General features: G+C 43.8%; 1 protein-coding gene across 12 annotated transcripts in view; it reads right to left on the reverse strand.

The window, feature by feature from the left end:
• DCAF6 (DDB1 and CUL4 associated factor 6) overlaps positions 1-13859 on the reverse strand; it is a 173021-nt gene that overhangs the window by 97968 nt on the left and 61194 nt on the right. For all 12 annotated transcript variants that reach the window (XM_050957258.1, XM_050957247.1, XM_050957326.1 and 9 more), the window contains exons 6-7: positions 13284-13419; positions 9738-9952 (exon numbers count right to left, since the gene is read on the reverse strand). In XM_050957258.1, coding sequence (XP_050813215.1) covers positions 9738-9952; positions 13284-13419 — 351 coding nt within the window. The remainder of the gene's footprint in view (positions 1-9737; positions 9953-13283; positions 13420-13859) is intronic.

Consider the following 13859-nt stretch of genomic DNA (forward strand, 5'->3'; position numbering starts at 1 on the left):
GTGAAGACAGGATGTGGTCCAGGACCTTGACTGCTGGTCCATGCTATATCTGTTGGGGATGTAGACCAATGCCAGCCACACCTGCAGGGGCCTGAGGGTGCAAGCTGTAACCTGAAGATATTACGTTAAGCATCCAATGGTCTGAGGTCAGCCATGATCAGGCCGAATGGAAAGAGTGCAGGTGGTTGAGGAAAGAGTAGGAGGGTGGATCCTGGGATGTGACTGGGGCACCATCCTCAAGCACACACTCTAAATACCTGCTTCTGGCCTCCTTGGTTCCTGGAAGGGCGACACTGAACAGACAAACGGGAAGACAACAGGTATCGTTGCTTAGACCCCTTGTCTCTATCCTTTCTCCTGTAGGTGTTCAGCCAGGGAATTCCTAGGACCTGGACTGGAGAGGTGGAGAACGGAATGGCTTTCTGGCCTGCTGAGGGGTATGAAGGCCAAAGGAGCAGAGGGTGGCACAGGAGATTTTAAGGCCAGGGAGACTTGCATCCATGAGCTCAGAGAAGAGCCCTGCCCCTTCAGACAGGAGGCCCTGAATGGTGGCCTGCATCTCCTGGGATAACCTGGAGGACTTCAACCAGGAGCTGCACCTCATGACTACCACAGAGGCGACCACCCTGGCTGCCAAGTCTGTAGTGTCCCCCGCCACATGGAAGGCCCCTCTAGCCACCGCTGTCCCTTCTTCCACTAAAGCAGCAAACTCCTGGGCTCGGTCTTGTGGGAATGCCTCCTTGAATTTGCTAAGGGAGTCCCACAGATTAAAATTGTACCTGCCTAACAGGGTCTGGTGGTTAGACACCTGAAATTGCAGGCTGTCTGTTGAATAAATTTTCCTGCCAAACATGTCCAGTCTCTTGGTGTCTGTTTTTTGGCGTGCCACTGACTTGGCCCTCTCTGTCCTTTTCATTAATAGCAGACACGACCAGTGATGCTGCTGGAGGGTGTGCATACAGATATTCAAACTCTTTTGCAGGGACGTAGTACTTCTTTTCTGCCTTCTTAGAAGTAGGCGGAATGGAAGAAGGGGTCTTCCACAGCTATTTGGCATTCTTAAGGACCCCTGGGTGGATGGGCAGCACGACCTGGGTTGGGGTGGAGGAGGATATAACATTAAAGAGGTTGAATTCCTCCTCAAACAATTTTCAAGTTCAAAGTGGTACCCATCCTTTTCAGGAGCACCTGGCGTCCTTTAAGTTGTCGGGGGTACTGCCGATTTGTGAGGGACTCACCATCACTTTGTCCAGAGACAATGAAAACCAGGGGTGGACGGATTCCCCTTTCCTCTCTGGAAACGGTTTCTTATGCACTGAAGCCTGCTGCGCTGCCCCCCGCATCAGATTCAGTACCATGTTCCGACTCCAGTGTCGGCAGTGCCAGAGACAGTTTGTCCGAGGTGGCCAGGGAGGAATGGTGGGAATACGGGACCGGCATTATGGTCACACCCCATGGTTTTCAGTATGGCTACTGAGTGGGCCACTATCCCTGCTGCCATGCCACTGCTGCGGATACCCAAGTGGTCTCGCAAGTCGGTGGCAAATCACCCTTCCTCAGCGAGGGGCTGAACTCCTTGTCTGACTTGGACCACTGCCCTTCCAGCGATCAGAGCGGAGCCGTCGATGCCCAAGTCTGCCGACTGACCCTGGTCAATAGTGAGTGAGACGAGGGTGAGGATCAGTGCCTACCCGATGAGCAGTACTGGGGAGTACCGGTGCTGTGGTAGCAAGTGATCCCACCACGGTAGGGCCCGATGTCTGCGAGACCACCGAGGCCAGCTGTTCTCAACTGGGAGTCCACAGCCCCCTGGGGTCCATGAGCCCTTTCAGGGGGGCCCACAGAGCCCCACAGCTGAAACTCGGTGCCAAGAGCCCCAGCGCTGAAGCTGGGAGCAGCCTGGGCCCAAAGCCAGAGTCCACCACTGCTCCCCGAAGCCAGAAGGGCCCTCAAGCAGATATCCCGCCCCTTTTGGGTTCTAGGGCAAAAGCTGAGGAGGGGGGTTGTTGTTTTTTTAATTATTAATTATTATTATTATAGATTCTGCATTGGTCCTTTCTATGGGACTCCCTGAAGTACTTCAAACAGCTGTTATGGGGGGGTCATTAATAGGCACTGGCCTCTTGCATGAGCAGCTTGGTTAGAAGCCGGGGGAACAGGGCCTGTCCCTCTCCAGGGCAAAGTCCCAGCCGGGACTCCAACTACCTAACACTTAACTATAGCTAACTAAGTACCTACAAACTATAAACAAAGACAGACAGACAATGGGTTGTAAAGAACCACTAACGCTTTTGCAGTGCAAGATGAGGTGCTCGGACCAACTGTTGTTGGCAGTAAGAAGAAACTGAGAGGGCGTAGGGCTGGCAGCACCTAATATACCAGTGCATGAGTGTGACATTCAAGGGGGCACCACAGCCAATCCTATGGATACCGCTAAGGCAAAAAACTCCAACGACTGTGCATGTGGGCATGCACACATCTAGAATGGAATCAATATGAGCAAACACTCAAAGAAGAACAGGAAAATATTGAGTACATAGGTGAAATAAAAAGTGTAGTCATCAAGTTGCACAACTCTTGTAGTTTCCAATCACAAATATCAATACACACAAATCAAATATAATTAAGCATAGTGCTACATTAAGACAAGGTTAAGGCTAATTTAATCACACAAAAATATTAAAATTTCAAGCTATGACTCCTAAAACAGCCACAACCCTACCCCTTGCACACAGTTTATTCTACACAGTATTAACTTTAGTGCATTAACCGAGGCTCTGTTTATTCCAAAATAAGTTGGGCCTAGAATCTGCAGCAAAGTCCCTGGACTCAGCAATATCCCTACCAATTCTACAGTAGCCAGAGTTGTAATTTAAATGATGGTTTTGAATTAAATATAAAAATGAATGCAGTCAGCATAGTAACTTGTGTTGATATTAAATCCAATTTATTTTACCATGCATTTTTATTTTCTGTATGATGCAGATTTTTGCACTGATGACACATAACTATACCTTAGGTCAGTGGTCTTCAAACTGTGGGTGGCGACCCAGTACTGTCTCACAGAATGTAAGGCACTAGCTCACAGCAGCTGTGGTCAGCACTGCTGATCAAGCCATTAAAAGTCCCGTCGGCAGTGCTGTCCAGCTAAGGCAGGCTAGTCTCTACCTGTTCCAACACCATGCTGCGCCACGGAAGCAGCCAGCAGCAGGTCCTGCTCCTAGGCGGGGGTGCCACGGGGCTCCATGCACTGTACCTGCTCCAAGCACTGCCTCTGCACTCCGACTGGCTGGTTCCCAGCCCTGAGCCCACCCCCCAAACCCAGAGCTCCCTCCTGCACCCCAAACCCCTCATCCCTGGCCCCATCCCAGAGCGTTCACCCCCACCCCAGAGCCCTGACCCCCTCCCATGCCCCAACCCCCTGTCCTGGCCCCCACAAACCCACAGCCCCCTCCTGCACCCCAAACCCCTCATCCCCGGCCCCATCCCAGAGCCTGCACCCCCAGCCCAAAGCCCTGCCCCCCTCCTTCCCCCCAAAGCCATGCCCCATCCCCCTCCAACACCCTGAACCCCTCATGCCTGGCCCCACCCTGCAGCCCTCACTCCCACCCCTCTACCCTAGCCTGAGTCCCTCCCACACCCAAATCCCTCATCCCCAGTTCCGTTGGGTCATGGGCATCAACAATTTTTGTCAACTGGATCACCAGAAAAAAAAAGTTTGAAAACCACTGCCTTAGATAATGTCAGGGGCAGGAAGAGGAAGTAAAGGTTTTGGTAGCTAGGGCTCAGATCACCTAGAAAGGAAGTTTTGGTTTATGCAATAAGCATATTTGCTAGGTATTTCTGCCTAGACAATCAGCAGTGAAATAATACTGACATTTAAGTTGTCTTTAGTTTTGAATTAAAAAGCCACTGAGGTAAAGGGGGAATTCCTAACTCATAGCTATTGTTTCAGACAGTCTGCGGACTCAAGAAGATAACACTGCACTGCATTCATGTTTTCAAGGCTATTCTCACAACCATAACATATTTCTTTTCAAATGAAAAATTAGATTCTGGAGCAAAATTCTGCAGTAACAGGGGACTTCCAGAGCCAATTCCACACCTTTGAAATTGCTTAATATACAGGTCCCTCTTAGTAGTACAGTTGTTCCGAACCTTTGTTGCAACCTCCTACTCCCCAGTGGCTTGGTAGCGAAGTCACCCACCACCAGCCTGAATCCCTTCACTCCCTGCGGCCTCTCCTTTCTTCTGTCATGTAACTTTTTTGTTCTTTCTCCTTGTCATTTTTTCTTTCCTATTGTTTTCTGTTCTTTTACATGTTTTTGCTGATTTCTCCTCACCCACTTCATTCCCCATTCTCTTTGGTAGCTGTAATCACCTTCCCCATTCCCCAGCAGGCTACATGTTTCTGGAGGTATAGGACTATACAAGGCTGAGGCAAGTACCATGAGAGCGAAGAGAAGAAACTTGAGGTGATATGGCTGCTGCCTGAGCCTGCAGCCTTGAATTGTGATCTGTTCCAGCAGTTAGGTACATCATGAGCCACAGTGGGAGCAGGGGAAGAAGGTGGGAGGGTTTTTGAGGAGCCACCTTCAACAGCCTCTTTGGATAACTTCACGAAAGAGTTAACCTGGGCTCTTATTCACGTGTTGCCATTAACCTGGCTCTCCATCCACACACACAAACTTTTGACCCAAGTTCTATGGTACTCTCAGTCAGGCCTACTTGGCCCATTCTGAGACACAGACTAACACCCAAGAGAGGCTTTCATTTGGGCAGTTAACCCTTCACTATCCAGGAGGATGCAGGTTAAGCAACTCGAGTTCTGATAGTCCTCCAAAGAACCTTCCCACAATTCCTCTTATGCCCAGGACAGAAGTCTGCGCACAACCACAGAGTAGCTCAGCTTACTGCAGCACAAAGAACCATGGGATATGCCCCAAGAAGGCCTAGCACCTCACATAGGTGAATTCAGTACCAATGAGGACACTGTAACTTGACTTTGGTTTATAGTGAGGCTGCTCACCTTGCGTTAGGCTAACCCAGGTCCTGATCACTCAAGTAACTTTGCAGTGAAGATACATACTTTGCAGCATGCATACGGAATGGGGGAGTCACCGAGGCTGTTAAGGTGTCCTACAACTCCCTTCCCTCTCAATCATCCTTGGTTAGGTAATACTCCCTTAACACATGTTTTACACAATGAAGAAATGCCTGAAGTGTATATGGTCAGAGAAAATGGTGCTGCTGCTGACAAACAGAAAGATTCTTCTGATGCATTCATGTGGAAACAGATGAGAATGCTGCCATGGAACCCATAAGTAGTAATGAAAAGGAGAAGCGGGATAAGGAACATTCTGATCAGTGGCAATCTAATGACCAGGAAAGGCCAGAGGTGGAGGGAAACCTCTCTCTTTTTTCATTTACATCACCAAGGCAAGTGCTCAATTGCACAGAAGGCAAAGCAACAGCTTCAGATAAACTCCTGCTACTTTCGCCCACCTCAGTCACACCTGTTCAAATCCAGCTAAGGTTTAGAAGACTGAAAAATGCCATATAACGGCTATTTGTCAGTCTAAGTTAAATGAGTTGGTGGTCTCAGTCTAGTCCCACATCAAAAAGAGACACCACTAGGGCTGGGACTGTTTGACACTCTAGTTGGCAGTCTCAAAGCCACCAAGAATAAACGGGCAAGGAAATGTAAATGTAATGTAAACTCCCTTCTCTGCTCCTTGAGGTGTTCCTTTCAGTAAAGGTACACTGGCAGGGCAGCATGGGGACTCTTAGGCCTGGTCTACACTATGCGTTTAAACCGAATTTAGCAGCGTTAAACCGATTTAACCCTGGACCCGTCCACAAAACGAGGCCCTTTAGATCGATATAAAGGGCTCTTTAAACCGATTTATGTACTACTCCTCGACGAGAAGAGTAGTGCTGAAATCGGTACTGCCATGTTGGATTAGGGTTAGTGTGGCCGTAAATCAACGGCATTGGCCTCTGGCGGTATCCCCCAGTGCATCATTGTGACCGCTCTGGAAAGCAATCTGAACTCGGATGCAGTGGCCAGGTAGACAGGAAAAGCCTAGTGAACTTTTGAATTTCATTTCCTGTTTGCCCAGCGTGGAGCTCTGATCAGCACGGGTGGCAATGCAGTCCCAAATCCAAAAAGAGCTTCAGCATGGACCGTACAGGAGATATTGGATCTGATCGCTGTACGGGGAGACAAATCTGTTCTATCAGAGCTCCGTTACAGAAAACAAAATGACAAAGCATTTGAAAAAATCTCCAGGCTATGATAGACAGAGACCACACCACAGTGCTGTGTGACAAGCGTAACGGAAAGCCAAAGAATCAAATGGACGCTCATGGAGGGAGGGAGAGGGTACGGAGCACTCCATCTATCCCACAGTCCCTGCAGTCTCCGAAAAGCATTTGCATTCTTGGCTGAGCTCCCAATGCCTGAAGGGTCAAAAATATTTTCCCGGGTGTTTCAGGGTATATGTCGTCAATTTACACCCTTCCCCTCCCCCCGAAAGAAAAGGGAAAAAAAAGTTTCTGGCCTTTTTTCAATGTCACCCTATGTTTACTGCATGCTGCTAGTAGACGGGTTCTGCAGTGCTGAACAACAGCATCCCCTTCCCGGTGGCAGATGGTATAATATGACTGCTATCCATAGTCATCATCAGCCCATGAGTGCTCCTGGCTGGTCTCGGTGAGGTCGGCCAGGGGTGCCTGGGTAAAAATAGGAATCACTCCCGGTCATTCCCATCAGATGTTACAGAATGGCTGGCAACTGTCTTCATCATAGCAACTGGAGGCTGAGCTCCATCAGCTCCCTCCGCCCCCCCTTTCATGTCTAAAGAATAGAGTCTGTACTGCCTGGACTATCATAGCAGCTGGAGGCTTCCTGTCCCTCATTTTATCTCACTAAAAAGTCAGTGTTTCTTATTCTTGCATTCTTTATTACTTCATCATACAAATGGGGGGACACTGCCACAGTAGCCGAGGAGGGTTGGGGAAGGAGGGAAGCAACAACTGGGGTTGTTGCAGGGGCACCCCCTAGAATGTCATGCAGCTCATCATTTCTGCGGGATCTCTGGGGCTCTGACACGAAGCAGCTGTGCTCTCTGGTTCCCTAGTACACTTGCCTCATATTCTAGGCAGGACTGACTCTATTTTTAGACAAAACATAAAGAAGGGAATGACCCGGGGAGTCATTCCCATTTTTGTCCATGCGCCTCTGACCGACTTCAGCAAGGCCAGCCAGGAGCACCCATGACAGCAGCAGATGATACAGAACCACTGATAACCATCATCTCATCGCCAATTTACAATGGCATGGCAGACGATGCAATAGGGATGGTAACCGTCTGTGCTACCTTGCAAAGGCAAATGAATGCTACTGTGTAGCACTGCAGTACCGCCTCTGTTAGCAGCATCCAGTACACATACAGTGACAGTGACAAAAGGCAAAATGGGCTCCATGATCGCCATGCTATGGCGTCTGCCAGGGCAATCCAGGGAAAAAGGGCGCAAAATGTTTGTCTGCCGTTGCTTTCATGGAGGAAGGATTGAGTGACAACATTTAACCAGAATCACTCGTGACATTGTTTTTGCATTGGGATCTCAACCCAGAATTCCAATGGGCGGGGGAGACTGTGGAAACTATGGGACAGCTACGGGATAGCTTCCCACAGTGCAATGCTCCGGAAATCGACGCTAGCCTCAGTACATGGACGCACACCGCCGAATTAATGTGTTTAGTGTGGCAGTATGCACTCGACTTAATACAATCTGTTTTACAAAATCGATTTATGTAAAATCGGAATAATCCCGTAGTGTAGACATACCCTTACACTCACTCTTGGATATGCCAAAACTATACTGTGAATAAATTCAGAACATCAATCTCCAGGGTTTATGATCTGGCATCTTCCACTAGGTAAAAGTTTACACAAAAATTTAAAGGAACACTAGATGAATAGTTCTAATTTAGTGTTATAACCATCTGACAAGCTCTTAAATAGTGGCTTTAAAAAAAATCTTAAACAACTTCATCAATATACACTAATTTACTAACAGGCCTTGAATAAATTTCACAACAAATACTTTTCATAAATATTACTAAGTACTAAATGTAGATTTATGTGCAATTTATGAAAAAGTTTTTGCACAGTACAGCACTTATGAGCAAGTAGTGTGTATACCCTTTAGTAACCTTTAAGATATGTTGACTAATAAGCTTTCGTAATGACCAGGACAAAAAAGGCCATTGGTAATTAATAAACAAAAACCTCTGCAATATAAAGGAGCTTGCACAAATGAGTATTATACTGTCTTAGTGGAATTTTGTAGACACAAAAATTCATGTTGAATTAAAATGTTGAAAGTTTTTATAATCTATAGAAAATAAGATGTTCAATTTATGAAAATTATACATTTAAAAATCCTAATAGATTAAAAGGTTATTCAAAGATTATAAATTAGAAAAAAATGTAATTTTTCTCTTTTCTGTTTCATTTGTATGGCACATAGTTAAACAAAACAAACTCATTTTTGTTACTGAGACATACTATTTTAAGAGATGTATCAATATGTTCCTGACATGTCTGTTGATCCTTCTTGTTGATATTTCTGTCTTCAGGGAAATATGCTGTTATCACACATGGCTGCTTCTACATCTCAAATAGAATTTCATATAAGTAAACTGTTCCAGCGTACCCTGCAACTCCAGCAGAGTAGGTTTTGCCAGTGCTGTCTGTGCGGACAACTTGTCTTAAAGTAAAAATATCCAAAATTCCAGCATATGAAAACAAACTTCATTCCAAGCAGAGGGTCACTGTATTCTGAACTGCATTTTGCTCATAATTCATTTAAACAATTTCAGTCTCTCATTTCACTTTATGGTAAATAGCATTCACTCTATTAGTCCAAACTAGAAAACCCGTGTGCTCATATAAGGCTCAAAACCAGCAGGAAATAGGAATTTCAATGTGCTAGTAGGCAGGCAGTGAAGAACCCATTTATGATAACTTCACCCCATTTGCCATCAGCGTGATAGCCACTGAGCATCAACGGCAGGGAAACAAGTTGGGGATGGAGGACGTTAGTACTGTCACATCAATGGAGGTGTGACTAGTAGACCTACACACAGCAAATACCAGTAACCTAAGCTCAGTGCTGAAGGAGAGAGCAAGCTGCTTCTTCCCCCATATGAGCCAACTCACAAGCTTCAGTTTACCCGTGGCCAAGCAAAACCTTTTCAATTCAGGCTCTGCTCTATTTCACAGGATTAGACCCTATAAAAACAAGTTTTACAGTTTTTGTAAAATCATTCTCTTCTATTACAGCATTCCTGAGTGGCAAAAAAAAGGCTACTAAGACACTTTCTTTAAGAGCCCCTGTTTCTGTAGACTTCTGCCTTTTTTTATTTTTTTTAAGTACTTTTGGGAAGAATTTTCTTATGCCCAAACGGGAATTTTTTCAGGTTTTGTAAAATTCTTCTGGTTTATAAAAGCTAAGTATTATAGGTAGAGCTCTGACAGTGATGGTTTTGTGTCTGCACAATCTGGGTGATGGCACAGGGCCTTGTACATTCAGGGTCTTATCACACAACTAAACTTTTAGCAATATTGTCAAATTCATCTTTAGGGCAATACCACTAGTGTCAATAACTACATCAAGGAAAAATTGCCCAAATCGGTGTAAACAGATCACATTAATCACTCACTCACCTCTTCTCTTCTCTCTTCTGCAGAAGGAACTTTAAGTTCTCGTGCTGTGTCATCCTTAGGGTCAAACAAGTATATGTAATCTGAAGAATAGCTAACAAGGATCTCCTGCCCATCTTCACTGTAGCACAGAGATGTTACCCGGCAGGATTTGTTATTGAGGTGGGGAGGAACAAAACGTGCAACCATTCCTGTAGTGCCCCGACCAGCATAATTACCTAAAACAATTTTAAAAAAATGTGCAAACTATAACACATTTTCAGTATTGTTAACAAAACAGCCAAAATAGTATGAATTATAGCTAGAGAAATACTAAATATGGCACAAATAAGCAACAAGTCAGATCTAGTAAATATTTTATTTTGGTACTTTAACCTTTCTCTATTAATGTACATGCAAGATTACTGTGTTCTATAACATATCACTTGTCATTGTGTATTTGTAACACTTACTGGGAGCAGAATGTTATCAATACTAAAAATATTTACAATACAAACCAATAATTCAAATTACCACATCCAATTAGAGAAGGGATCTAGAAGATATTCCCTTCAACGTTTAAAGTCATATCGCTATGTACACACACCCATCTAAAGACGTGGCATACGTGGTGATGATATTCCTTTGAAATTTCAAAACATAAATTGCATTTCTCCTTTGACCAACTCACCTATGCTTTACCCACTAATCAGTCTCCACTGAAACGATTTATAACCTTCAAATCTCTGAATGGATTCAAAATAATCTCTTTTACAAATCATTCACAGACCTCTCTTTTTTCTGCCATGTATGGATTTCTCTCCAAAACTAAAATGGCTTGCAATTGACAATATTCAGTGCTAGAATAATGACAAGTTTGGCGTGTACTGTCTCAATGTATCAGCGATAATAATGGATTCTTACCACAGCAGATGAGCTAGATGTCTGCTTTTAAATGACACATAGCATTTGCTTCCAGTCCTGGTGTGCCAGCCCTTAAAATCACTATATTCTGCACAGAAAAATTATATAAAAGTCTAATGTTTGTCATTTTCCCTCTCCCCTTACAGGTCCATACAGCTGAATTCAAAACAAAGGCAACAATGCTTTGAAGACAGAGAAATTGGAAAAAAAAAGTAGCAATCAAAAATGAAATTAAAATATTTTTAAAATAAGTTTCTATGAAATGTGGTATTTAACAGTATGATGATATAGTGTAGTATAAAATTTTTATTGACATGCATTTGGGATGACTGCACTGCCACCTAGAAGTATTAGAAAAAATAAATGTATTAAATATGTATATATTACTGTTACTTTGCATAGTGTTTGAGAAATTAAAAGAGACAGTCCCTGCCCTAAAGGCTATTTCCCTGTCTAAGTCTGTTTTCCGCTGCCCACTGTTTTGACCATACAGTCATTCATTAAAAGGTTATAATTTTTATTTTATTTCTATAGTGAGAAAAAAGTATTTTTCCTACTTCTACCAAAACATCTGAAAAAATTTTCCTCATGATTCTAATGTTTAAAAATAAAAAATTGCTTTGGGCAAAGACCAGGACTAGAAAGTTTCATTCCAATAACTCAAGCTTTCAGAAAGTTCTGAGCAACTGAAAATTGGGTCTTAGAATGAAAACGCTGTGCCAGATTTGACTACAGACATTGCTACACAATCAAGGTATATTACACATAAGTGCACGTACATAGGCACACCCCCTTCACTGTCTGTTAGAGGAAAGCAAAAAGTACTTGATTTATCTAGGTACGGACTAGATTCAAGCTTTCATGGTGAGACCCCTACACATGATCCTCATTCAATTTTCACAACAAAGACATACCCAGGCAGACTATCTGTGGAGGAGAGGAGAGGAGAGGAGAGGAAGGGGCAGAAACTTCAGTGCAAACATAAAATGGCTTGTCATGCTGGTTGTCTTAGGCATTTGATACCTTTGGGCCTGCAAGCAAACTCTCAAACAACCAGCCACAGTGCCAATAAGAAGATAGTAGTTTGTTCCTTCTAAACTGACAAAGACCCTGCATATCTTACTTCTCATAGAATTCCACAAACCAAAGGCCAGCTTAATTTCCATAATAGTTACATTAGAAATCTCTGTTTCAAGTGTTGGTCACAAGATAAAACAGTTTTATAATTAAACAGTGTATTAAATACTCCAGTCATTGCCTGGCTGTGCTGGAAGGATAGGAAACACTGGATGTGGTTTAATTAGGCCACAACTTTATGCTTAAATGTCTGGGAGTACCTGGCAGATAAAAGTGTACAGTTCAAGTAATTCCATGATCCTTTCAATACACACACAGGGGGCTTCTGTCAGCGCTCCCCCTTATTGATCCTGGTCACCAGCCAAGGCACTGCTGAGTTCTCACCATCCCCCCCAGCCCCCACGCTCAAATGAGGCTCTAGGGTGAGGAGGGAATAACTCTTCTATGGAGTAGCTGACATCTGCCACATATTTACATAATGAGTTGTGACATCACAGCATAACTCCTGTTTCATATTTGTCCCAACTAAGCCCCTCAAGTCCCCTGTGCAGAAGGCCAAAAAAACCCACCTCGCATTCGCCAGTCTGGCGGTGAGGGAAAATTTCCTTCCCAACCCCTTGAGAAACCAGTGACTAGTGCAATGCCCACAGCGGATCTTGATAACCCCGGTGTTTCACCACTTCCATGGGGGAGAGAGAGGGTGCTGCTCCACCTGGTCCAGATTAAAAAAAAGGGCTTTTTCTGCACTAGCAGGGACCAATATAGTCCCTCCCTCTCTTCAGTCACCTGGGGGGATGAGTCAGCACTGCCACTCTGACCTCCTCTGCAGCTAGAGCAGAAAGTTACTCCCTGGCTCTCCAGCCCTATGAAGGGGCACATACCTTTTCCAACTAGCCAGACAACAACCCCCACTCTTAAGAGTGAATGATCTCAACACACATTATCTAAATTTAGAAACTTGGTAATAACTTTAGACAAATATTTAGGGCAACTAGTATGTCAGGTACAGTGACAACTACTGAGAAGTTAAATATTTGCTATGAGAGTCTGTAAAATTCACAAGATCCCTTTCTGCAAGAAACATTATCTTTCAGTGAAGCAAAAGCACTCAAACATAGGGCTGACATGGATGCATTTAATCTGCATGTCACTGAGATGGTTCCTGCTCTCATTTTTACTAGAGAAACGTGGCATGCACCATCTAAAGGTGCAATCATACAATGCTCCAGTGTGGTTTATTTTTGTAAACAATTACTTGAATAAAGACTGAAACCAGGCTCTGTGTGCTGCATGTTCCAAGAGAGCCCTAGGAAACATTATAGAATTCCATGCGCTGCATTTGACATGCAGGAAGTTCCTTGGCCACCTTAATAGCATTCACTGTTTATTTGCAAATAAATCAAATCTTTCAAAATATTTCCCTGCAGGCTTTACTGTACTTTTTAGTAATATCCAATATACAATCTTTTCAAAAAGCCTAGATCTTACAGAAAACTAAGCTTAAGTCATAGACCAGACAAACTATAACTGTCTGCTGTTAGAAAAGTTTACTTAATATTTATTTCCCACCTGTTGCTCTTGTGCCAAGCATTCGCCGGTCATATATTCTTACCGAGCTATCAGAACAGCCCACAGCAAGATAATATGGTATTGGAGGACAGATAGCTACAGAGGTGGCAGCACGTCGGCAGTTTATTAAAATATCCTGGAATGAAACAAAGATACTGCACTTACAAAATATCTCCTAAGCATCTGAAGTAAAATACTACTTTAAAAAAGAAAAAAAAAAAAAGGACACAGCCCCACAAGGTACTGCAATTATGTTTGTAAGAGAGAACCAAATCTGGCCTGATAGATAGGTGGTAAATGTATTACAGGGAAGAGTTACTTTAATGGATAAAAATGATCAGAGAATGAAAAACAGTATTATCTCAACCTAAAAAAAGCTAACAGTTAAGGGTAGAGAGGGCTAATAAATGCTTGGATTTTCTTAAATATAAAGAAACCAAGATGTGAATAGAAAGAATTGCAAATAGGAAGGAAGTGTCTAAGCTAATTCAAAAGGATTAGAATAGATTTTATTTATGGGCAGATAATTGGATAGAGGAATGTCATGTAGTAAGAGTAAGGTAACAAGATTGGGGA

This window comes from Gopherus flavomarginatus, chromosome 1, assembly GCF_025201925.1.
Source record: "Gopherus flavomarginatus isolate rGopFla2 chromosome 1, rGopFla2.mat.asm, whole genome shotgun sequence".
NCBI classification, from domain to species: Eukaryota; Metazoa; Chordata; order Testudines; family Testudinidae; genus Gopherus; species Gopherus flavomarginatus.